General features: G+C 39.9%; 3 protein-coding genes across 6 annotated transcripts; 1 reads left to right on the top strand and 2 right to left on the bottom strand.

Moving 5' to 3' along the window:
* Positions 1-570: 570 nt before the first annotated feature.
* On the bottom strand, positions 571-6,010 carry LOC308400062 (uncharacterized protein). The gene is made up of 9 exons (XM_080887549.1): positions 5,864-6,010; positions 3,343-3,624; positions 2,557-2,701; positions 2,343-2,475; positions 2,134-2,254; positions 1,949-2,027; positions 1,729-1,831; positions 1,497-1,617; positions 571-1,318 (listed from the first exon to the last, which is right to left on the bottom strand). The coding sequence occupies exons 1-9, from the start codon at positions 5,877-5,879 to the stop codon at positions 1,257-1,259; spliced, it is 1,062 nt and encodes a 353-aa protein (XP_080743675.1). The 5' UTR covers positions 5,880-6,010; the 3' UTR covers positions 571-1,256.
* A 401-nt stretch (positions 6,011-6,411) lies between these two features.
* Positions 6,412-9,012, top strand: LOC308400063 (uncharacterized protein). 2 transcript variants are annotated; one of them, XM_080887550.1, is made up of 4 exons: positions 6,412-6,616; positions 7,221-7,314; positions 7,512-7,599; positions 7,700-9,012. In XM_080887550.1, exons 1-4 carry the CDS (start codon positions 6,544-6,546, stop codon positions 8,423-8,425), a joined length of 981 nt encoding a protein of 326 aa, XP_080743676.1. In that variant the 5' UTR covers positions 6,412-6,543; the 3' UTR covers positions 8,426-9,012. The 2 variants fall into 2 exon arrangements, with proteins under 2 accessions (XP_080743676.1, XP_080743677.1); XM_080887551.1 differs by lacking the exon at positions 7,221-7,314 and having other exon boundaries at positions 6,480-6,616.
* epyc (epiphycan) lies at positions 8,620-25,080 on the bottom strand. 3 transcript variants are annotated; one of them, XM_080887547.1, is made up of 7 exons: positions 24,861-25,080; positions 22,119-22,296; positions 16,522-16,684; positions 13,932-14,090; positions 13,621-13,823; positions 13,178-13,273; positions 8,620-9,679 (listed from the first exon to the last, which is right to left on the bottom strand). In XM_080887547.1, exons 2-7 carry the CDS (start codon positions 22,287-22,289, stop codon positions 9,509-9,511), a joined length of 963 nt encoding a protein of 320 aa, XP_080743673.1. In that variant the 5' UTR covers positions 22,290-22,296; positions 24,861-25,080; the 3' UTR covers positions 8,620-9,508. The 3 variants fall into 3 exon arrangements, with proteins under 3 accessions (XP_080743673.1, XP_080743674.1, XP_080743672.1); XM_080887548.1 differs by lacking the exon at positions 24,861-25,080 and adding an exon at positions 23,534-23,557; XM_080887546.1 differs by lacking the exons at positions 16,522-16,684; positions 22,119-22,296; positions 24,861-25,080 and adding exons at positions 14,288-14,428; positions 15,159-15,353; positions 15,629-16,515.
* Positions 25,081-26,051: the final 971 nt, after the last annotated feature.

Here is a 26,051-nt window from a genome sequence, read left to right as displayed (position 1 = left end):
TTTATTTTCCTTAAAGTAACATTTTGAGTTGTATTGTATGCAGTGTTTTACTTTTCAAACCATTTAGCTGTGTAAATGAGTTTGTCAGTTAGATGCATAATCGTATTCCTGTTTTTTGTTTAGATCATATTGTTTGGTCTAACCTATTTTTCAGTGGTAGAGAGTAATGAGATTCAGGTGTATGTAAAGTCCTGTATAAAGCAAGTGAGGTTTTGCCTACCGAGGTGTTTTTAAAAATGGTATAATGGAGATGTCAGAAATAAAGTACAATTAAAAGAAATTGATGCTGATGCTGTCTACTTATCACCTTCCTCGCCACTTGGTCTACACTACCCCAAAGAAATATTTATATTCATTTACATTTCTGACTAATTTAGTGTTGACTCAACATGAATCCAAATTTTATTATAATTAGAAAATAAGACATTTCTAGTTCCCATCAAACTCTTAAGCCACGATCGCCCTCTGTAAATGTAAATGTAAGCAAGCTGTTGAAAAAATATTTGTTTAGAACTGGTCATTGAGGTTCTGGTGTCCTACTTGCATATACAAAAGGGGAAAGTCTTGGTGTGTTGTGACTTTCAAACATTTTTTATTACATTTAGAGAATACCAAAGATGCAGTAGTCTGTTCTCCCAAATCAGTGAAACCCGTTTCTGGTGCATTTGTGCAAAGCCAAATAAACCACAAAAAGCAAAAACTGTGGCACAATGCAAAGAGGCACGGAGACTTTTCAAGGCAGTTTGTGTGTTAAAAGCATAAAAAGATCTCAAAGGTAATGTGCAAAAAGACCTCGAACTAATATTGCACAGTTACATCTCATTTTTCTACATTAAAAAAAAGGCAAATGTATCATATCCCATGCATTCAAAGTGTTTGTTATACACTTCCTTTTGTTTAATTATTGGCTATAAGAACAAATTTTCCCCTCCATCCCCATATGGAAGTGTGGAAAAAAATGCTTACTGTGACCTGAGTTGATAAGATGAATAATTTAAACAACCATGATGCTAAAAGGCAAGTTGGTAGAATGCATTATTGGAGTGGAAGATTGTCAGGCAGCATTTAAAAGTGTCCTTGTAAACTTCACCCATGACAAGGCCTGCAATGAGGTAAATTCTGAAATTCAACAATAAAAAGGATGTGTTAACCATCCAAAAATAAATCTCATATAAATCTCAAGTTAGAGGAACGTGGCAGCATCGTGGTTACGTTGCTGCACAGTCTTCTGGAGGTCAGGAAATCATCTTGATGGCTCACACCAGCACACGTCTCACCCTGCGTGTGTGATTGGTCCTGACGTTGGTCTGGATCATTGCTGTGGAAAATCATAAACAAATCAACAAAAGTCTAATGTTAAATAAATGTTACATCACTTTTTCATATTGGAACAGGTAGATATGGATAGTCAGTTGTTTATTAAAATGCCTCTAAGAGCCAACAATTAATTATTATTTCGAGTTTTTTACTACAGGATTAAAATATAAAAACTCAACCTCCAAAGTCAAGATTGTAGGATTGTCCTGCCACTGTGAAGGGCATGGTGCCTTTGTTGTTTTGTTGGTACTTGCTCTCAATGTCATCACTGGTTACTGAGCAGTCAGTGGAAGTCCTTTTCTGTTAAGACAAAATCCACAGACAAACTGTGATGATTTATGTCAATGCAATAACTCAGAAATTGTACTTTGAATAATCCTAAAAATAACATCCACTGCACAGATGACATACCCTGTGTTTGAACTCGTGCCATTTTCCACTGTCGCCTTCAAATTCCCACTGTGGCTTAGTGCCCAAGCTAAGATTCTGGAAACCTGAGGATGCTAGAGCAACTCTGCGACAACAAAATCAAAAATATTTCATAAAACAGAAAACTATGTTAAATTCTCTCATCTTATCTTCTTGACAATTTTTAACTGAACAAAAATCCTTGAGGAAAATTAACACTCACCCCCTGACTGCTTGTGGTTGCCGGTACGTAGGTCGACGGGTGACTTTCCTCTTCCTGTTTTTACTCACCTGTTGCATTTCTAAGCAAACAAACAGAAATAAGGAATAGGCTAATGACTGTTAAGAAAAAGCTGGAATTTAGCTGGAAGGGTGTTACAAATTTACAGATTAGTGAATTCACTTCACCTTTAAATTTGAGCTCCAAAGTTTCACCATTGACGTTAAAAGTAAAGGAGCTCGTTGGATTTCTCTGAAACTTTTCCTCTATGTCGGAGCTCTTCACAGGAGTGGAGACGCCCTTTGAATCCTGTCCGCGAGGGAGAGAAGAATCATTACCAAACAGACAAAGGAGAACAATTTCCATTAACTTAAGCAAAGATCTAGTTGCTATCTACCTTGGCTCCATACTTGATCCAACGACGACCCAACATGCAGTACCAAATCCACGCAGTGTTACCGTCATCCAGGCGTCTCACTCTCAATTTCTTCCCAAGAACTTTCATCCTTTTAAAGTCTATGCTCACCGCCCTGTAGAGAGAGGAAAGTTGAAGCACGTAGTGACTACAGTGTGCCTGGAAATAAAAAGTTCTTCATAAACTCATTGCTTACCCGTATGATGTGTTGTATATTTTGATGCTTTTGGTGTGGGGCAGCGAATACTGGGCCTCAAGGATGTGATCATTTTCAACATCTTTCCAGCCTCTTCCGTTATTGAGCTGCCACTGGTAGCGTCGGCCATCAGTAAGCCTCTGGTCTGGTTAGAAAAACAAAACAAAAAGACATTATATATTACATTGTAATTGGTGACTTATTACTGGACATTAAAGCTGCTCTAATATGGCTCGAACATGTAAATATATGTATAAGGTAAAATGTGGCTCTTGCAGCTATTTGTTAGGAACTAGCTGATATTGTTGGAGACCAAAGTGTTAACTGTCAGCTAGATGGCCTCACACTGGACTGTAAAATACTTTGATAAACAGAGGAGTTCATGGTCGATTCAGGGGCTGCAAGGCGCCCAAGGTCTCGTGGCGGTAAAACAAGAACAAATTATCAGCCCTCCACCACAGGAGAAGAAGTTCTCCTGAAAAACGCCCATACTATTCAGTTTTTTTCTAATTCTGCTTTCGTGAAATTTAACATTTAACATGCTTACTGAGAACTGTAGAGGCCTGCAAGCCTGAAATGTAGCTGTTTGGTTTCTTTGAGCATTGCACAGTTTGACATTGTGGGAAATTTAGTGGAACATCCTGTCCTGGGAAGACTAAAAACTGTCTTGAATGTTTTTCACTTGTGAATAATCTTTCTCACTTAAATTAAAAAAAAAAGAAAAAAAGAAAAAACGTCTTGTGGCGATAAAACAAACAACTGAAAACCCCAAAAGCAAATACTCACCATGACTAGATGATGACCGATCCGGAGTCCTGCCGCTTGCACTGGAGGGCACACCTTGACTTACAGTGTGGTTTAGTCTACATTTGGAGCCGTAACGACAGTTTCCTTTAAGAGCGTACTTGCAAACGTGTAGGTAAGCACACCTTTCTCCGTCCCTACAGTTTCCTTTGTTGTAAAACTTGCAGGGTAAAACATCTTCCTCATTGTCTTCCTCATCTGATGGTTCAGCGCTGTCTGACTCATTGCTGACATCAGAACCATAAGTGCTTTCATCGTCAGCCTCTGGACAAAACAACAACAAAAAATGCATGATATGCTTTCATATTTTGTTCCTTCGATATACAGCTAAATTCTTTATTTACTAAAGATACATCCCTGAATATATAAAGCAATATGAACAAATACAGGTACATATTTTTGGGCAACTTTGCTACAAGAATGGAAAAGCATAACAAAACATACAGTTCACTGTGGAACTCGACCTGCATTGAGGCCTGAATTCAACTACAGAGGGTAACTCTGAGCCAGACTCTGAAGGCACAGAAACAACATCTCATCTCACTAATGCTCAGGGCTTTGTGGTAGACCTTTCTTGTCAGAGCTGAGGATGTTAAAGTACATATGATACTAAGCAAAAGTCTTGAGTTACCCCTAATTTGTTTAGCTTTTGCTAGTAGAGTGGGGAAATTGTTCCAGAAACTTATTGAAATGTGTGAAAATATGCATGGAAATTGTCAATGTTTGATTTTACCACCTTTATACTTTAACACAGCCTTAACTCTGGTAGGAAGCCTTTTTTTTCCATTTCTTTAAATAGTCTTCAGGAAAAGCTCTCCAGGCTTTTTGAAGGGCATTCACATCTCTTCTTTGGATGTTGGTCTGCCTTTTGTTCCATTTTCTGTCAAGATGATCCCACACTGCTTCAAAAGTGTTGAGGTCCGGGCTCTGGGGATGCTGGTCTATTGTGTGTTTTTCTAGCTTTTACTACACTGAGTGTGTTTGGGCTTTTTGTCATGCTGAGAAACAAACCCAGTGCCAATCAGCTGGTACTGCATGGTGGATTTAAATCTGACTGCACTTTTCTTATGTTCATAATTCAAATTGATGAAACAATTTTGACAAGATCCCTAACACTACTGGCTGACATGCAGCTCCGAAGTATGACAGAGCCTCCGGCATATTTTACAGATTCACAGTTGTATCTCTCTCTTGATCTTTGCACATATTGATGATGATTAGAAACATAGATTTCAAACTTGGATTCATCACTCTCTAAGACCTGTTGCCACTGATTTTCAGTCCCTGTTGTTATGTAATTTGGCATACCTCAGGCTTTTCTCACTGTTTCCGTTCTTTAAAAATGGCTTCTTCTTCCGCTGAAACCATTTGTGATGAGGCTTCAGCAAACAGCAGATGGATCAACGAATATTTTACCCTTAATATCTTAAGCACATGACATTCATAACTTGAGTTAGGCGCCTTTTGTTTGCTGGAATGACTTAACATCGTTAAGCCAATGTTAAGTGGCTTAACAAACAAAAACAATGGTCAGGTACAAGCCCTGGACTGTAAATGAGTGATAAAGCAGCCAATGTCCAAAGGAAAACCATCAGAAAGTCTAGAGTAGCATTGTTCAATACCGCTTTAACAGCCTGGCTCCTTGGAAGCAAACTATTGAGAAGTGAGGGGTGGCTCAATAATTTTGTACACTACGGTATTTTTTATTTTGAAATAACGTATGACAATATAGTTTCGATATGTTGGTAATAAAGGCAGGCTGAAAACTTGTAAAGCTGCATTCCCTCACTTGTTGTTGAGCTGCTTTGTCCCTTTCACTTTAGAACTATGTTTAGCTATTATTTTTTCACCTGCTCCACCTTTCTATCTAATGTATGTTAATTATTTTATATATATGTATAAAATAACTTTTACAATTCTTCTGGCGCTATTAGAAAAATCTGAAAACAAAGTTTCTGTGCCGGTTTGTATTGCAAATAAATAACTTGTTTATCTGCTGCCCCCTGCTGGCTAGTTAAACATGCTATTAAGAGTTTCACACATGTTAATAATATACGTTTATAAAAACGTATAAATAAAAGAAAAATGCATACTAACTTTAATTAAATTATGTAAATGAGGAATTAAAACATAACTATTAAAGTCCAGCTTTCAGGTTTTATGTAGGCATTCTATGCAATCGAGCTTCACAGTAAATGAAACAGAAAGTAAACGTCTAATTCTATACAATGACAATCAGTGTCTCAGAATAAGAGTTCAAATCTAGACTATTGGTCTTGTTAAAATATTAAATATGCTGCACATTTGCACATTTTAGGCATGTTTGACCTCACAGAAAATCTTTATGGAAACTCTGATAGAATGAGAGCTGTGAAAAATAATTCGCATGTGATTTAAAGGGAAATATAAACAAACAGTAAACAAAATACCACCAGACTTTATAAAATATATGAACAGTAAAATATAGAAATGTTACAAGGAACATAGCGCGAAAGATACTCACGGCAGGAGGAGGCCATTCTGCTTTCTGCAAAACACTTTCGTTTTCCTTTGGAAGAGCCTCTCCCACATCTGATTGCCAAGAGGCTGGCACTATATATACTAGGCTAGAATAATAATGTGATCTTAATAAGGCCTACCCAATGCAACAAAGTTGCCAAAAAAATAGAGTAAACGTGTTAAGCAGCTTTTGAGAATTAGGTTTAATGGGCAGTAGTAAACATGTGTTGGTATTTTCTACACTTTGGGAAGCAGATAACTGATGAGAAACAAACAATAAACAAACACCGTTACAAGGATAAAGACAGGTGCGGAATTAAAATAATATGCAATTCTCCCGTACAATGGAACAGCATCTTTGCTTGTGCAAAATGTTTATCTCTGTATTAAAATCTGCAACATAACATCATAGATTTTTTTTCCTATGGTGTATTATGAGATACATTTTGTTAACGCTAAACTAAACTAAAATGAAATAAAATGAAATAAAATAAAATGAAATAAAAGTGAGCTGACTCTGTCCCTGGAGTCTCCCTGTCTACAGGTGGCGGTAGTACGCTCTTTTCAAACACGAGAGGAAGAATGTAGGGTCCCTCGCAAGGAACCAACAACGGGGGCAAGGAGTCTTTTCCTACAAAGAACGCTCGATAAACGGGCTGACACCAAGTACGAGAAATAGGAAAAATGGAGTACGCAGACCACGAGTACACCAGCAGCACTTGCGATATGCATACGCCCGTGGATTTCACATATAAAAGTAAGGACAAACGACAGAAAGTGATTAAATAAGCTAACTATAGCTTGGAGCTAGCTTGCGCACGTAGGAAGTGAGAAGTACAAGTTATGCTGCCTTCATCGGACACTGAAAAGGGTGTGAATTCCAGAACTCCGACTAATAGAAGAACCAAAATAAAGATGATCTTTAAATACGACTTCGGCACTTTATATTTCTGTTTCTCTTCACCATTGAGTCGAAAGGCTGAAATATTATTGATATGATTTTTGCGTCCTTTCGATTATTTTTCCTCTTTCTGTTAAGTGAATTACATGTCTGTTGACAAGGTTTTTCTTGTAGAAAATCAATAACGCAATCCTGGTAGCAGCCATGTTTTCTTTTTCCAGCGAACGTTTAAAATGACGTAAGTCCAAGTAAAGGCTTACCTTTTCCGATGTACCATGAATGCAGCATTTGTAAAAAATAAATAAATAAATAAATAAAAAGTCTGTTTAATAATATTATTAAATATTATTAAATAATAGGTGTATTTAATTAATAAATAGTGATATAGTATTATACATTTTTCACACACTCTCATATATTCATTTGTAACTTATAGAATTTTTCTCTCTGTCGTTTTCAGTGAGCAAAAAAGAAATCGAAGACTTTGTAAAGCTGAGGGTTTCAAATACCTACCTCTTCTCTGGAAAGAGAAATACTTCTATGTGGGCATGGAGGTATGCCAATAATTTCAAGTTCCCAGACACTGAAAAATGCCAACTATATAGATTTCGGAACCAGAAATACTTAAAAAAAATTGTACCTTTATCTTTGCCCCATCTTACTATTACTACCAGTGATAATGGTTCATCGTTGCTTTTGATGTTAGTATAAAATTGTTTTAATCACAAGACGTGGCATATTATATTTTTAGGACCATTTTGAAACATATGGGCTTACACTGTAAGATGACCCATCATCAAGCGTCTAAAAAATGGGAAAACCTGAAGAAGAGATACAAGGTATCCTGCATCTTGTTTGTTTGTTTTCTTTTCACTTGGACAAATAAAGCTTTTTGACAAAGCTTTCTCTTTACTTCCTGCCCTCTTTCTGTCTCCTCAGGAGCTAAAGCATCCCCCAGAAGGGGTGGAAGTGTTTCCTGATGTATGGCCTTATTTCTCCTTGATGGACAATGCAATGGCGGGTCGGCTGGAGGGCAGCGCCCCCATTCTCAAGGCCTTCCCCCACAACAAAGACAATGGGGAGTTCTTGATCAAACCCAAAAAGAAGAAGTTAGCCGCAATGGTGAAGTCTTCTATTGTGGCTGCTCCAACTGAGATTGAATTTCCACTTAATGGGATTGAGGATGGGGAGGTGGTGGCGGAACAGGAGGGACCTCAGGATATAGACTGCATCTTACAAGAGGTGGAGGACGAGAGGAGGACGACGTGCAGTGAGCAACAGGTGGCAGAAAGGGAGAAAGAAGTGATGGAACGGGAGCGTCTGGTGCTGCAGAGGGAGAGAGCAGTGCTGGACAGGGAGATCGCAGTTTTGGATCGAGACCGAGCCGTGCTGGAGAGGGAGAGGGCGGCGCTGGACAGAGAAAAGGCAGTAATGGAGAGGGAGAGGGCGATGGTGGAGAGGGACAGGGATGCCTTGCGCAGGGACCGGCTGGCTCTGGAGCGAGAGAAAGCTAGACTGATGAGCCTTTCCGAAGAAAAAGAAGGGTCTGAGGAAGAGGTTACAGAAGAAAGCAACAGCAACAGCAGCAATGTGAAAGAATCAGGCGATATGGACAGGAAACAGAGGCTAATTCATTTGTTTGAGAAGCTTATTGAGAATTTTTGAGAAAATCTCAGCTCTAAAATCCTTGCATACACTGGCTTTATCTGCAAAAATTCCCCCCTTTTTTGGCACATTTCTGAGCAGTTCCCAGTTCTCATTTGCCCTCATAAAATTAAAGATCCACATTAATAATTCACCTACTAGTTATCAATAAAAACGTTGAGCCACTCCTAGTTTGGAGAGGTCTTCAAAATGACTTTATTCACTTGTGGTTATTCCATACAGAGCACACAATAGCAACCTGTTAGCATTTTTCTTTACCCCATCCACAATCAAAATCAACAGCTTCCCGTCCCCATATTAAACAATAGTGTTTTGTTGACTGACTCTACACATCAGAGTTGTTGGTATCAGCTATTGTGCATGGTTAAAACATCACTTTTTTGTAGTGTAATATACCGAAAAATCAGAAAATATATATTTTTTTATATTACAGTACAGACTTTACAACCACTGAGTGTGTTTAAAATGCACATTTTATTGCATTAGATACTCAATTGACTTTTTATCAAGCTCCAGCTTTGATAACTATATTCTAGTATACATTGCCGAAAGTTATTAGATTTATTATTAATAACATTATATTTTTTTACAAAACAAATACATTTAAAGAATGTTGTCATTTTTCTGCCAACTGTGAAAACGAACACATACATGACATTTGAGGGCTTTTAACAGATTTGTTTTTCTGTGAATACTGCCTGTTGTTCACTTTTAATAAAGTTGTGGGACAGTTTGGCTTTTGACAACATTCTTGTGTGAATGTCTGTGTGTGTGGATATGGATATGAGTATCCATATCTTTTGGTGTGTACGCGTGCTGTTGTGTGCCCTGGGATAAATATCCGAACAATGGGATGAAGATGGAGTAGAGCAGTGAATATGTGCTTGGTCAGCAGAATTACACTCACTAATTTCTGTTTTTTAAGGCTGATAATTAATCTAAATGGTGTTATATCCAGCAGCATGTATGACAGTTTATTGGTAAGGCACTGTTGTAAATGAGATTTTGGATTGACGAGTGAATGAATCGTATGTGGGCTGTTAATATGTACAAATATGTGTGCGTGTGGTTGTATTTGTGTGGTTAAATGAGATCCCCGATGGGTATACGGGGCAGGCAGATGTATGCCTGTGGGGTTCTGCTGAGGTTGATGGGGTTGCCGTCCAGACGGATGTCCTCCAGTGCTCTTCTGATGTAGCTGAAATCTTGGAGGTTGCAGAACGTGTCCTCGTGCATCATTTGAATATTGTTACGCTGAAACAATACAATACAACTTTATTTGTATAGCACATTTAAAACTACAGGTAGCCACAGTGCTTCACATAATCCAATCAAACAGTAGTAAAGTACAAAGGCAGATAAGCTAGCAGCTGGGAGGCATTGATTAACCGAGCATACAAGTACAGTGGGGCAAAAAAGTATTTAGTCAGCCACCGATTGTGCAAGTTCCCCCACTTAAAATGATGACAGAGGTCAGTAATTTGCACCAGAGGTACACTTCAACTGTGAGAGACAGAATGTGAAAAAAAAATCCATGAATTCACATGGTAGGATTTGTAAGGAATTTATTCGTAAATCAGGGTGGAAAATAAGTATTTGGTCACCTCAAACAAGGAAAATCTCTGGCTCTCACAGACCTGTAACGTCTTCTGTAAGAAGCTTTTCTGTCCCCCACTCGTTACCTGTATGAATGGCACCTGTTTGAACTCATCATCTGTATAAAAGACACCTGTCCACAGCCTCAAACAGTCAGACTCCAAACTCCGCCATGGCCAAGACCAAAGAGCTTTCAAAGGACACCAGGAAAAGTATTGTAGACCTGCACCAGACTGGGAAGAGTGAATCTACAATAGGCAAGCAGCTTGGTGTGAAAAAATCAACTGTGGGAGCAATCATCAGAAAATGGAAGACATACAAGACCACTGATAATCTCCCTCGATCTGGGGCTCCACGCAAGATCTCATCCCGTGGGGTCAAAATGATCATGAGAACGGTGAGCAAAGATCCCAGAACCACACGGGGGGACCTGGTGAATGACCTGCAGAGAGCTGGGACCAAAGTAACAAAGGTCACCATCAGTAACACACTACAACGGCAGGGAATCAAATCCCGCAGTGCCAGACGTGTTCCGCTGCTGAAGCCAGTGCATGTCCAGGCCCGTCTGAAGTTTGCCAGAGAGCACATGGATGATACAGCAGAGGATTGGGAGAATGTCATGTGGTCAGATGAAACCAAAGTAGAACTTTTTGGTATAAACTCAACTCGTCGTGTTTGGAGGAAGAAGAATACTGAGTTGCATCCCAAGAACACCATACCTACTGTGAAGCATGGGGGTGGAAACATCATGCTATGGGGCTGTTTTTCTGCCAAGGGGACAGGACGACTGATCCGTGTTAAGGACAGAATGAATGGGGCCATGTATCGTGAGATTTTGAGCCAAAACCTCCTTCCATCAGTGAGAACTTTGAAGATGAAACGAGGCTGGGTCTTCCAACATGACAATGATCCAAAACACACCGCCCGGGCAACAAAGGAGTGGCTCCGTAAGAAGCATTTGAAAGTCCTGGAGTGGCCTAGCCAGTCTCCAGACCTCAACCCCATAGAAAATCTGTGGCGGGAGTTGAAAGTCCGTGTTGCTCGGCGACAGCCCCAAAACATCACTGCTCTCGAGAAGATCTGCATGGAGGAATGGGCCAAAATACCAGCTACTGTGTGTGCAAACCTGGTAAAGACCTATAGTAAACGTTTGACCTCTGTTATTGCCAACAAAGGTTATGTTACAAAGTATTGAGTTGTATTTTTGTTATTGACCAAATACTTATTTTCCACCCTGATTTACGAATAAATTCTTTACAAATCCTACCATGTGGATTCATGGATTTTTTTTCACATTCTGTCTCTCACAGTTGAAGTGTACCTCTGGTGCAAATTACTGACCTCTGTCATCATTTTAGGTGGGGGAACTTGCACAATCGGTGGCTGACTAAATACTTTTTTGCCCCACTGTACACAAGTACGCACATAAGCAAGCAAGACTTAACGATAAAAACAAGTTTTCAGCCGTGACCTAGGTTGCACCAAAAGCAATTGGTCAGACGATCTCAGTGTTCTACTGGGAGTATACACGCTAAGGAGATCAATAAGGTAGCTAGGTGCGATATTATTTATCATTTTATAAGTAAGCAGTAGGATTTTGAAATCAATGCGGTATTTAATTGGAAGCCAGTGGAGGCCAGTGAGAATTGGGGTGACAGAGTCAAACCTATGAGTACCAGTTAGAAGGCGAGCCGTGGCGTTTTGGACGAGTTGCACATGAAGAAGGGCAGAATGAAGCCCAGTGTATAGGGAGTTGCAATAGTCTAACCTGGATGTGACAAAGGCATGGATAAGCCTTTCTAGATCCTCACGTGGTAAGTTTGGCTTGGCCTTAGAAATTAAACGAAGTTGATAGAAACAAGATTTAATAACAGAGGACACATGCTCTACAAGCTTAAAGGACCCGTCCAGGTAAACACCCAAATTACTCGCAGAGTCGGAAAGATAATCAGTGAAGGGCCCGAGGACACCAGTTAGATGGGCTCTAGGGGTATGACTGTCAAAGATTACAATTTCCGTTGTCTTGTCATTAAGGATAAGGGAATTGCTCTGCAGCCAGTATTTAACTTGTCTTATACAATGGAAGAAGCGAAGCATCGATGAAGTATCATCCTCAGTCAATTCAAAATAAATTTGAATAACATCTGCATAGCAATGATAAGAGAGTTTGTACTTTTCAATAATACGACCAAGAGGTAACATAGAGACCCAGCACAGACCCCTGAGGGACACCACAGGTAACGGGGGCAATGGAAGAGGAGTAGGTACCCATCGTGAAAGAGAAGGACCTCTCTGATAAGTAAGATTTAAACCAACTAAGGGCCATACTCGTAATGCCAACCAGATGTCCAAGCCTCATTAAGAGGATATTATGTTCCACCAGATCAAAAGCAGAGGACAGGTCCAACAAAACTAAGACCACGGTGCGCCCAGAGTCAGTAATTAAAAGAAGATCATTGAAGACCCTCAAGAGTGCCGTTTCCGTACTATGGCACAGTTTAAACCCAGATTGGAATTGATCCCAGATGTTATTCGCATTCAGATAGGTCTGAAGTTGTGATAGGACTATCAAGGATTTTTGACAGGAACGGAAGTTGGGAGATAGGTCTGTAATTAGCGAGGTTTGAGTGATCTAGGGAACGCTTTTTAAGAACAGGTTTCACTACGGCATGTTTAAAGGCAGCCGGAACACAACCCAGTGACAAAGAAAGATTGATTAGTGATAATATACTAGGCCCAATTACATTAAATCCCTCCTTAATAATGCGAAATGGGAGAATGTCGTAAACAGAGTTTTTTAAACGGTCAATAATTCCCTTAACTAAGATAAAAATCTTTATGCATATTAAAGCTAACAATTATAATAAAGATAATAGAAATAGAACTAAAAATAGAAATAACAGCATAATCTTAGAGTACATTTTGGTGGTTTAAGTACTAGTTTAGTATGAGTGTTAACTTTTAAAGATGTGATTTGTTGTCATTGAGCTACACTACACTGGGATCAGGTCCTAAAATTAGATAAATATTACTTGAAATAAACAACAAGAGCATGAACAAAGTCAAAATGCAGAAGCAGCGAGTTAAAACTGCTGAATTAGAGAAGAGGATGGATGGATGGATGGATGGATTTTATGGTTTGGCCAGAGGATATACCTGTAGGTGCAGAGACCGCAGGGTGTCTGGTAGAGGCACTGGGATATAATCAATGTGGTTGTCTGTTAGGTACAGGTACAGCAGGCCAGTCATATCCTGTTTAATGTAAGGAAAGATAATCATTAATGACAAAGAACCTTAGATATTACCTTTGTGAAAGACATTTTAAGGCACTCATGACAATACTGGATTTCAAACACTGGCTTAACATTAGAATTTTGCTAATTTAGTTGTACTCTTATCCTGCTACTTTCCTTTTATTCTGTTTCCATCCAAAAACACAGTTTCCTGCATTCAGCTGAGATAATACATGTGTGGCTGACAAACTATTGCTCCTTCCAAATGACTAAGAAAATGTTATTTTAATTTCTTGTCGTGAGCAAATACACACAGTTTTACTTGATATGTGCGAGTCCAACTGTAAGTAAAAGAGGTGTACGTACTTTGAATGCCTCTCTATGAATACCCTTTGAGCCAACGTTATTGTGGCTGGCATCAATCAGGGTCATAGTCTCTGGGAAAGACGGCAGCTGGGAGATGTGATTTTCTCGAATCACCACCTCCTCCAGTTCAGGCAGACCCATAAAAGCTCTGTCCTCAATGGATGTTATCTCGTTGTGGGTCAGGTCAATCCTCTTCAGTTTGTCTGAAGGAAGGTGGGAAAACACATCGGAAGAAAAATTAAGCTTGCATTTAAGTTTGCGTATGGTTCTGAACTAATAGTGATGTGTTTTTATTCAAAATGGAAACATACTCATGGAGGCAAAGTCAGACTTGTTGATCTTTTTGATTCTGTTGTAGCGAGCATAGAAGTGAGTGGTGTCTTTGGGGAGAGGGGGCACACTATCCAGATTCAAGTCATCGCAGTAGACTGAACCACCAAGGCATGTGCACAGCAAGCAAATGGGCATACCTGGAATACATGGACAAGAAGAAGGAAAACAGAAAAAGGAAGACATGCCATAGTAGCTTGTTAAAAAGTCCCGAATCCTCCAGAGACAACCATCCACAGGTCAAAGTTAATAAAAATCAGGTCCAAGCACACCAGAACTTTCCAAGTCCAAAGGGGATATAGGTTTTATATAACATTCCCATCTGTTCTATACTGACCTCGTCTGTCAACCACAGGCTCTTCAGGCTTGTCTGGCTCATCAGGCTCACTGGGCTCTGGCAGCTCAGAGCTCACTGACCCTTCTACAGTGCCAGCACCCTCTTGAGGGCTTTGTGTTGTAGGTGGAAGCAGCTTCTCCTCTTGTTAGAGACAAGATTAGGTGTTAAAAATAAAGGTTAGATCATAGACATGGGACAAGACATCTGGCAAACAGTAGCCCATGGTTTGCCGCAGTGTTTTAGCAGTGTTAAGCAAGAGTTTATGACTTTAAATGACAAATGAAAATAAGACTCTGATGTTAATAACATGAAATATGATTTGCAGAGTGGTCGCAAACAGTGTGGGTGTTAGTAAAGAACAAACCGACAGAAACAAATTCAGATGGCTTCTATGGTGGGATACTAAGCTATGAAGGAAAGAACGTTCAGGGAAAGCCACAGGAAGTATTTCTATAATCGATTTTCCCGTTCTGCACAACTGTGCCCATTTTTTTTAACCTTGCATAGTTTATGGGAACCTTGAACATTTTTTATTAAAGTAAACTTTTATATCCTTGTTGTTTCTGTTCTGCTTTGGGGTTCTGAGCCCTAATAATTATCCTTTTCCTAAAAACAATGCTGATAATGTCTTGATGCATTTTCAATCATCCAGGAAAGTAAATCTCCAAAAGTTGATTCTGTTCATCTGGACGAAGCGTTTAGTGGGAGAAACGTTTCGGAGACTGGAGAAGTCACTTGGATGAGTGACGAAACGTTTCTCCCACAAAACGCTAAGTCCAGATGAACAGAATCAACTTTCGGAGACTGCTGATAATGTGAGACATAGCCTTTAGTACTGCCTGTCTTCCCCAAGTCTAGATTTGGTACTGACCTTCAAAAGTGGTGGGGAGCAGAGTTACAGGGACCTCAGTTTCTCCAGATGCAGAGACACTAGAAATCCCAGAGATTCCGGATACTTCTCCAGAGACTCCATCATCTCCCGAAACCTCTGGGATTCCTGAGAACTCCCCAGAAGTACCTAGTGTCTCCTGGGCAATAATGTCTGGAGTGATTGGCAGCTCCTCCTCTTGTTAGAGCCAATGTTTGGTGTTAGGAGTGGTAACGTTGGGAGGTGAAAGGTAAGATGGACAATGAATCAACCCATTAACCAATCAATCACTCTTGAGAGATAAAATGTTAGAAAGAAAGTGATTATGAGTAAAAAAGTCCAGTAGCACAAATAATTATGAACAACATTTAACTACATTAAAAAGCAAAGCAGTTAAATGAAATTTAGGACAATCAACATAAATCCCACAAAGAATGACAAGTTAGATACTAATATGGTGCAACGATACTAACCTCCAGATATAAATGTTATCCTTTGGTCCCCGGACTCAAAGTCCCCAGAAACCCCAGATATTCCAGAAGCCCCTGAGCTCAAAAGATCTCCGGATACCTCAAAGCCAGACTGGTCTCCTGACCCTCCAGAACCCAAATGGAGTTCAGTGGAAATTCCAGAACCTCCAGAGGCAAAATCGGCCGAGGTTCCAGAAATAGCAGATCCCATGAAATCTCCGGATCCCAAGAGATCCCCAGATATCAAGAGACTGCCAGATATCAATGATTGGCTGGATTCTCCCGAGATGTGGAGCTCCTCTGAGGTTCCGGAGATCAGCACAATGTCTCCAGAGCCTCCAGAGCCTCCTGAGGCGCTAGAGACCAGAATCTCTCCTGAGCCTCCAGACCCTGAAGCTCCGGAAGCCCCAGAAGCCCCAGAGGCCCCAGAAGTTCCAGAAGCTCCAGAGGCCCCAGAGACCCCAGAAGCTCCAGAGGCCCCAGAGGCCCCAGACTCTACAGAGATCCAGAAATCCTGAATGATACGAGGTCTATCAGTGGGTGTCAGACGAAGCTCCACCTCTTGTTAGAGACAAGATTAGGTATTAATGAACAGATAGATGAGATTAACACAGTTCACAATGATGATGATTACATGCAACAATAGATGACAAATGGGCACATTTAACCACTGACTGCAAGTTAAATGGATGACATGCACATGGAACTGATTATCACAGGTAGACGATGAGGATGATGTGTTTCGAGGAAAGATTAGTGCCTTCTTTCTAAGTTAAGTAATGCTGCTTTCACACATCCAACGGCCCAATGCTGGACAAGGCCCTTTCTCTTTCATATTTACTGAACTTACTCATGAAGTAGTTCTATGATAAAGACTTTTTCTCCTTTTTTCAGACCTTTTTGTGTGTCTAGGCCCATGAGAACCCCAGATCCTCCCGAACCCTGAGGGACTAGCTGGGGTTTTAGAGGCAACTCTTCTTCTTCCTTCGGCTGCTCCACTTCGTTCTGTGTTTCCAGTGAGCCCTCATATTCAGGTGGGGGCAGTGTTCCAATCTCTATCTGAGGGAAAGACAACAGCAGTGAGTTAAAAATATATGAGAACTGCATTTTAAAATAAACATGATAAAAGATGAAATAAAGCATTATAAAAGTTACTTTTTTATGGCTCTATGTGACAAAAACTTGCATGGGGACAAAACTGTGTAGTGCTGTTAGACAAATTTTTTCTGATTTTGCCTCTTTACATCAGCTGTTGGAGTTTAAATCAAACAATCAATATGTGACAACTTTAATTCAGGGGGTTTAACAGAAAGTTTATATTAACTGTGCAGGAATTTTACAGTCACCTTATGCATAGTTATATAATTGACAGAAGATACATCATTTTAAATTTAAAAATAGTTTTGAATGCTTGGATGAAAATCATTTGCAGGTTCCTCCCATGAGATTATCTACAGGCCCCTTTTCATCCACTTTTAGTCGCTGCTTGTTTGTGGGGTTTTCTTCACTCAGCTTTGTATTTATTAACTGAAACGCATACCGTGTTCGTTTGAAATAAGATGACTGACTGAAAAATTGAAAAATATCCCATTTCTTTGCCTCGGGAAACTCTTGGTTTGAATTATGCTTTGAGGCTTCGTCTATTTTGAAGCACTGTCTAACCAGTTTTGAGGGATTTGTCTGAATATGTGCAATGAGTATGGTCCTTTACATCTCATAATTCATCCTGCTACTTCTATTAGCAGCCACATCATCAATACAAACCAGTGGCCCATGGCATAAGATTGCCTCTGCCATGTTTGAAACATAATATGGTAATATTTGGATCATGAGCTGTTTCTCTCTTTCTTGATCATGTTTATTTTTCTTCTTCATTTGTCACATATCAGTTAATTTTCTAATGATTTCTGAGCCTATCTATGAAAACTATGCATAACAACAGCTGCAATTCATAAAATTTAAATGAAAAATTTTCCTAAAACCTACTGAAAAGAAGCTGAAAGTCTGGACTGCAATCAGATATTGACTGTTTGTTTTAAATTCCACTGTGGCCGTGTAAAGAGGCAAAACTACAACTGTTGTGGACAAATCAAGGACCTAACTGTACTTGGCATTTTGGCATACAAAATATGCCTCAGCACTGGTGATGTGCAAACCCTGCTCTGTTTACTATCTCAGCACTCATATTTTTCCCAGTTACTTTCACATTTAGTACTCCTGTGCTAAGCTCAGAGTCAGCGCACAGGCACCTGATAATTGCTGTTTGTTTGCCTGTTTGTTAACAAGACTGTGTAAAGACAGCAGTGTCGAATTCTGTGAAACTTAGAGGAGAGGTTGAGCAGACAAAAAAATAATGATCCAAAGATTTAAGAAAAGACACCAACAAAGATCTCCATAAACAGGAAAGTATTTTTTGATTCATAACCTTAAATTTTAACCACTAGATGGCAGCAAATTGTGCTGAAGAAACTATCCACTGCAGAGCGTGCACTATTTATCTAGCTCAGATTCATAAAAAAACTAAAAAACATCCAGTGCTGTCCAGTTTGTAAAATGCAAAATAACCTTTGCTCAGACTTTATAGAGATTCAGCCAAGAACTCTGTTTTATATCTGCTAGTAAGTGACCAGTAAAGCAGCGATACTACATCACAGTAAATATTACAGTATTTTTTTCTATAGTAAAAAGGCACTGCATATTTTACATAATCCAGCACACTGGGCAGCTTAAAGACTGTAAAAGGAACATGCAGCGACAACTCTGAAAATGTCACAAGTTTCACAATACCAAATTACTTTGTAAATCAAGACTTAGCACCTTTGTTGATCAAACAGGCAATTTTAATTGGGGAAATTATAAAAATGAGACAGCTCTGCCAAACCAAGAAAGCTTTATACACAGCTGTGCCTTTTGGTTCCTTCATTAAAGGCTTCGGGTATAGCCATTTGCTATTTTAATTATATTTACAGTCTTTGCAGTTGCTCTTCTGACAGCTCAAGAAACCTGCAGTTCTATTCTTCTCCAGATGAGGGCAGTGAACTCCCACACACTTCACACAGGTAGTACCTGACACTGTATAACGCCCCTCAAGGCTGAGTCAGTCCTTCAAAAAGGGAATGGTCCTTGTGGAACCAAGACTCACATGGTAGCTGCACAGATCCATTTCTCAGCCTTTTTATCTAGTTTTAACCAGAGTAATCAGATATCTGTAAGCTAAGAGGCATCAAAGGAAATGTATGTCAAGTGAATGCAGTCAAAGTATTGAGAATAATTAACTACCTGAAATGTAACTGAGGAAAAAAAGGCTTGTACCAATGAAAAGCTATTCATTCATATATTTTGCATTTTAAAGTTTTCCTGAGAAAAAGCTGAGGATACTACAATGAGGTAGGCCTTTAAAACGTCTTGCACTGAAAAATCTAACTGCTGCCCCCCCCCCCCCCCCCCTTTCCCCCAAACATATACACCCGAGGGGAAAGAGGGGGTAACAAACAACACTGAAAAAAAGTTTCTGAAATCCTGGATTTTGGGGAATAAGGGATGTGAAAGGAGAAATGTGGAGCGTTAAGCCAAAACCAAAATGTATAAAATTACCGACCAAGCCAAAATTAAGGGTATTACTGTTATATTAGTATATATGAATATATTCATAGGCAAGTAAAACATGTTTGAGAGTCAGATGAAATCTTTCCAAACAAATTTCACCAATGTCCTCCAGCTTATCGACACAAAATAAGTGAGCAGTTTGGAAAAGTACTGAAAACTCCATAGACACCAGCCATAGGCTCTTAGTCATATGGGGTGCAGCATGTATGTATGTATGTAATATCTAGTCCTTCGAAAAGCCACATGAGTTAAACTCACTTAAACTCTTGCTGAGTGAAAAAGATAGCACACCGTCTACATGCAGAATGTCTATTAAAGGAGCAGAGTCACATTCTGGGAAATTGGATTATTCTCCAAAGCTTAGATAATACTCCATCTTAGTTACACTTTTTGAATCAATCATTTTTCATATAGTTACTTCTAGAGTGCAGGTTGGTAAAACTGTCCTACTTTTGGACAGAGCTATGCTATCTATGCCATCTATTACTCTTCCGATTGTCGTCTTTGCCCTGACAAGCTGCTGGCAGCGCCACATAGACTGTAAATTAAAGATGGACATGGGGTCTGAAACGTGGAGAGAACACAGGTTGTGCAAGGTAGTGCATTCAAAAATTCAATTAAACCTGCTTTGCTTCTAATGGCCAGCGGGGGTCAAACCTTTGGCTGCCAAAAGAGGTCTGATTGTTTAGATGTCAATGAGAAAATGTTGCTCACTATGTTGTTTCCATATTCCAGGATGTTCCATGGTTTTTAAAAAAATATATGACAATAGCCAAAAAAGCTTAAATCGGTTAAGCTTTAGCCTGGCATTGGTCTTCTTACCTTACATGAAACATGAAAGCAATAAGTCATATTTTCTTTACACTCTGAACAGTTATGTGTCATTTACCATTGTTCAAAACTTACATCCAACCTCTGGATGGTAACAAAAAACAAAACAAATAAATAGAATCTCTAATTAAGTGAACCATCCAGCTCCTAAGATGTTATAAAACTCAAGAGAAAATAGATAAGAGGCAGACTGAAGATCATGATGAAACTAATGTGCCTGCATGAATCCAAAGTTGGTGATTAAAGCATGTCCAGAGTATTTGAATGCAGCAGACTGAACAAGATTGGCTTGGATAACAAAGTAGATGAGCCTTTAGTTCTCTCAAAAGAGACAAGCCCCGAGGAGAAAGGAGAGAAATACCAAACGAGAGCTGGCCGTGGAAAGTAAAGACTCAGCATTCCAGAGGCATGGAGCTCATCATCGCTCCATTTCTCCCATGAGATCTGATGTTTGTGTGAAAAATACAAAAACCTCTCCTAAATCTTCACTCTTTTTAGAAGAGCGCTCTCTCAGATGATCTGCCCTCTCAACAAAACTAAATGAGAGACCCTTAAAAACTGCAATTATGAGTCAAAGCGTTATGTTTATTCAGCGTGGACAGCATGAAAAAAGATTCTAGTTACTCTAAATGCACTTTGTACTGCTTCTCCTCTTCCGACCCACACAGACTTCCACAAAACCTCTTGAAACTTGCTGAGTAATTTCCGATTTTATTAAACGCAGACATTATCAAAGCCATTCTCTTACAACACATGAAAACATTCTCACACCCAGCAGCTCCAAATGTAACTCTGAGCTGTAAAACTACACATAAAATATGCCAGTGAAGTTGATTAAGGCTAAAAAGCTTGGGTGGCACTAGTTTCTATGGAGGTGGATGACAAAAAACTTTTCATAAGCTGGATTGTGGAGCAGACCTTAGATAAGAGCAGTTTTGTAAGTGCAGTTCACATCAGGTTTGATTTAAGTCACTGGCTCAGAGGGAGCCAGCTGAAAATCTGATGTCATTTTGACACTGCCTTGGACTAATTTCCTTGTCACAAAGAACAATAAATTGACATGAATTCTGGCTATAGCTTTCAATCCCACTGTGTCTGCAAGGCTTGCCACATCACTCTCAGCTTGAGCTGTGATATGAGATTTGAAGGGCACTTCTTGAATTCACTTCTTTCCTTTGTAGCCATTACCGATCTCCATTCATCTTTAAAAGCCGCTCTCCTGCATAGAAACTTCCAGTAACGAGAAAACACCTAGGGGTTTTCTCGTTACTGAAGGTCATCTAGTCACTGCTTTTAGTAAAGATTCCAGCTGTCTAGCCTCCAGAGGACTGACATGCACCTGCGAAATCTGTATGAAGATCTGTTGGAAGCAGATAAAGCTTTAGCTGTGTTTGCCCTTTCCCTCTACCTGTTACTTACATGTATCTGCTTGAAAAGGCAAACATAAAATAAGGTTGAAATCAGCTTCTACACAATAAGCAAAACAGTCAACAGTTCAAAGTGCATCAGCTGCAGTTGGACATCAGTAATATGTAAGTAAAACTGGTGGCTGCAATGTCTAAAATTATTTTGGACGCATAAATCTGGAAAACATTTAGCTTCCCAGTGGCTCCTGGACAGCAGCCGGTTCCCTCTGTGCTCAGTGAACCTGGTGACCTCAAATCAAATTGTCCCAGCAGCCTTTATATTTTAAAACATCAGCTGTCTGTCATGTTGATGTGATAAAATATGATTCATATTTTCTGTCTATCTTCTCAAGTTTTTTCAGTAATCAATCAGCATAAAATTTGTCGCACAATCTTTACACACAGACTAGAGGACATGTGTCTTCTAAATGTTTTTGAGAATCGGCAATAAATTCAACAGACCACATGCTGCTAAATGAAATAAATTCCATGTCTGTGAAAATGCCTTTATAGCGGTTGCTCTAGAGTAAAAAGTTTAAGGTGACCTATTTATTTTTATGATTAAAGGCAAAAGAGTCTGGAAGGGGTTTAAAAGCCTGAAACATACATTTTCTCTTGCATAAACTCAAAAAAGAAATTGTGTTTCTTACCTGAGGCTCACCAATTGTCAGGACATCCTCATAGTCACTCTCCAAATTGAAATTGTCATCATAGTTAGTGCTACTGTATGTGTCTAAGTGCGCTTGCCGGGAAAATCTGGGGCTGGCCACCGCCGCTTTGAGGACGAAGAGTCCGAACAGAAGCCGCACAAGCATCCTCATAGTCCACCTTGATGAGGGCAGAGTCACAAAGTCAGTGGGGAATGTGTGATTAAAAGATTTTACAGACGTATGTGAAGTATAGCACATTACAGGGAAATTACACATTCACATGGTGACTTTTTTTACTTAGTAGTTTATTGTCACTTGCAAAATGTAAAAAATGACACGAAAAAAGACGTGGACAGCAAATTTTAAGAGGTTTCCTTAAATAAAACCCTTTTAAACTGGTTCATTTTAACAGTACAAAGACATCTGTTGTGAGTAATGTGAACATGGTGTGTAGTAAAATATAGTTCCATATGCTGTCGGTGCACAGCAGAGCATGCCTTTGAACCTTACTCCATAACCAGTTCGAGATACTGGAAGGATAACCAGTCTACAGTGCTGCACACCAAAGCTTGACTTTGGGTTCCATCTGTAAGGTCAATGAATTCATTATCATGGTGCAGACAGCTCAGGGGATCAAAATATGAGGGCCTCCTGCTTTGCTTTAGCCAGAGGCTTTCTTTTCCATGGAGCAACCATCTTGGCTTAAATAGGTACTCGTCTGTGGTATGTCAAAGGTCAAAAGTCAGAGTTGATCTGATAATGAACCAGGAGAGGATTTTGTTTAGTCTCATTAAGGCTAAAGAATTTTAGAAATTCACTTTCAGCCTGTGGTATTTATGGCTGAAGTAAAGATTTTGGGGATATTTGATCATATAATGGGATACTCTAAAAGTGGAAAATCAAAATTAGTATGTGTAATTTTTATCATTAGCCCTGGCCTAGATACGATAGCTGCTGTTCATAATCTTCTGCACAGGTCTACTTAGTTCACCAAGGTTGGTCAGTTCTTAAGTATTATTCTAAAGTGGGAAGCACTAATAAGATTAACATATGCTAATTAGTGCTTAATTAGCTGGCACCACAGACAGTGGGCTTACGACTTTAATCGTTTGTCAGTATGCTAGTGTGTCAATGTTCGAAACACTAATAGCAGGTGTAGTCACATTGGAACTGATATATTTTTACAGATTAAAGAGAGTCCTGTAGGCTATCACAGAGAAAGGAGCGTAAGGGAAGAGAAGAAGAAGAATTTGACGAAGATAGTAGACAAGATGTTGGCCCTCAGGGTTAGATGGAGAGAGCGAGGAAAGGACTGAGTAGAAGAGAGCAGCAAGAGAGCAACAAGTGTGTGTGTGTGTGTGTGTGTGAGAGAGAGAGAGAGAGAGACAGGTTTCTAAGCTGAATCGACCCCTCACCCTTCACAGAGGGCCTTTATGAGGGCCGGTTGCTGCCTGTCTCAGCACTCAAACTCCAAATTCCACCGAGGTTTGTGGACAGGATGGCAGTGAGTTACAGCTGCAAGGAAAAGCTTCATTCAGCAGCAGCGACACTCAAACACACACACACATACACACAGAGATCCACGTTCATGCACACACTTGGAAAGACGCAATCCTCTCACAGATGCACACTCTGTTTTAACACACCTATCTTTCAGTGAGAGAAAACTGAGAAACCTCTGCTGCTACTATTTTGGGATGAGGACAGATATAAAACCAAAAAAAAAACAGCTTCCTAGGTTATTTAAGTCATGAATCTAACCTTGTCAGTATGAGAGGGACAGAGTTAATATGCAAATCAGTCTCTTCGTTGTCCCTCCAACATCAACTTAGTGCACTCTGCTGAGATTACTTGATCTGACTGGTTATCATTGCTATTTAAACAAACCGCCCGTCATGGAGCTACGCAATCCAGCACAGCTAGACTGAACGAACTATACTAAAGACAGAGGTGTGCTTTTACTCAGGCCATCACAGTGTACAGTGTGTGGAAACTGTATGTATGTAAGACTGGAGCCTCCAGACTACTTCTCTGTTATGCTTGGCTTTGCATTGGGCATTCCTGATATTCAGTGATTCTGCCTTTTCCCCTCAAAACCCACAAGCAAATAAGTGATGCCCACTTGGCTGTTGGTGCAAAACAATCTGGGTTATTTGGACTGCAAGAAGGTTTAATTTGCATTGAAAAAATCCTCTATCAAAGCAGGTGACTAGGCAGTGAGAAAAGTATGGTATGCACTTGTATGTAACTATACTTTGAGGGAGAATATTTGCAGAAAGTTTTCAATTATTTAAGATTCTCAGCAAAGTAGAAGACGTTTTCTGCAGAAGTTGAGCAAAAGATGTTATGAAAAGGTGCTATTTATGCACTTTTTCATGCATAAATATATTTTTCACAAATACATACACTACAGGAATACGTAACGACATTTGAAGAAACAAGGAAAAATCAAAAGCCTTAAATTTGATACTGTGAAACACCTGTCTAACACAACTGAATAACATGTAAAACATTATGGACCCCCCAAAAAATCCCTTAGAAAGCACCTGCATATCTTCAAAAGTAAACCCAGGAGAGAAATTAAAGCCCCTGCCACACCATCTTATTTGTGTTGTAGCTCATTTTAAAAACTCTGAATAGGAGTGTTTTTGGAAGGCTTAGCTGAGCAACTCTTCCTGCCTAATCCTCTGCACCAAAGAGCCATTCAACCAGCAAGATGAAGATAGCACCAAAAACTCTTACCTCCGTCTCCTGCTTTCCCGAATGGTCCCGTCAGCTGTGATGGAGATGCTGAGGGCTCCGGGACTTGGCCAATGGTGAGAGGTCGCACAGGGTGCCTTGAAGAGGGAGGGTGCGTGTGTGAAGTGTGTGAAAGGTGTGTGTGTGTGAATTTGACAAGTGTGTAGACGTGTGTGTATGTATAGGTCTGTGCGCTCTGGCAGACCTGAGTGCCCTGCCGCTTATGTGTGAAGGTAGGCACTGAGACTGATTGGACCAGAGCAGATTGCTTTTGGTCACTCAGAGTGCACCCACCCCACACTGTACAACCACATGCACAACCCTCTCAAACATTACACACACTATACACGCACATGCACACACACGCACACATCAGACACAAAGAAACAGAGAGTAAAGGCCTACCACTGGCAAAATATCCGGCCATCCCTTTTAAGAATATGCATTATTTTTCTAAGAAGTTGGCTCAGTCAGATTGAAATATTTCCCTGTGTTTTCCTCAGGTGAAACTCTGGCATGTGTTGCTTTCATGTATGAGGGGGATCCACGGGGACCTTATACACAATGGGACCTCTGTAAGAAGCCCCTGTTAGCATAGTGCTGAGAGGAAGTCCCTGATTTAGGAAGGCCTCTGTCCTCCTTTTGGGTTGAAGCAAATTTCTCTTTGCACCATCAGCTGCTCAGTGGTCTGCTTTAACTACAAGCCTGATTTTAGTTGTAGGAGAACTATGGATGTCTTAACTGATGGAAAATATTCTGATCAGGGTTCAGACCCCCAAGGCAAGTGATTCTTCTAAAGTCCTGATGTAGATTTAAGGGGATTCTACTGACATTGCAAAGACAGCCTGGCTCATTAATGTCCCTTGTTAAAATAAATATGGGACACATACACACATGCAAACACAGAGAGCAAGTCAGCATTATTTGGCCATAGTTTTGTCTGAACCTGTCCACTTCTCCCTCAGGAGGTAGCTCTAGACCTTATGATGAATGACAGGCAAACCTCTAACCTGCCATATATGCTGGGATTTATATCCACAGCTTTTGTTCTGCCAAGCACTCTTTAGAGGAAAGAACACAATGAACTTTTACCCAAAATATCATACCTGAGACAATGATTTATCACACAGGAAGCATGGGACAGTACCCTAAAAAGTGTTGAAGTTGATCTCCTGTCAGAACATTTATGTGAGT

The sequence above is a fragment of the Rhamphochromis sp. 'chilingali' genome (genome assembly GCF_963969265.1).
Source record: "Rhamphochromis sp. 'chilingali' genome assembly, chromosome: 7".
Taxonomy (NCBI): Eukaryota; Metazoa; Chordata; class Actinopteri; order Cichliformes; family Cichlidae; genus Rhamphochromis; species Rhamphochromis sp. 'chilingali'.
This window is presented reverse-complemented; position numbering and strand designations above follow the sequence as displayed.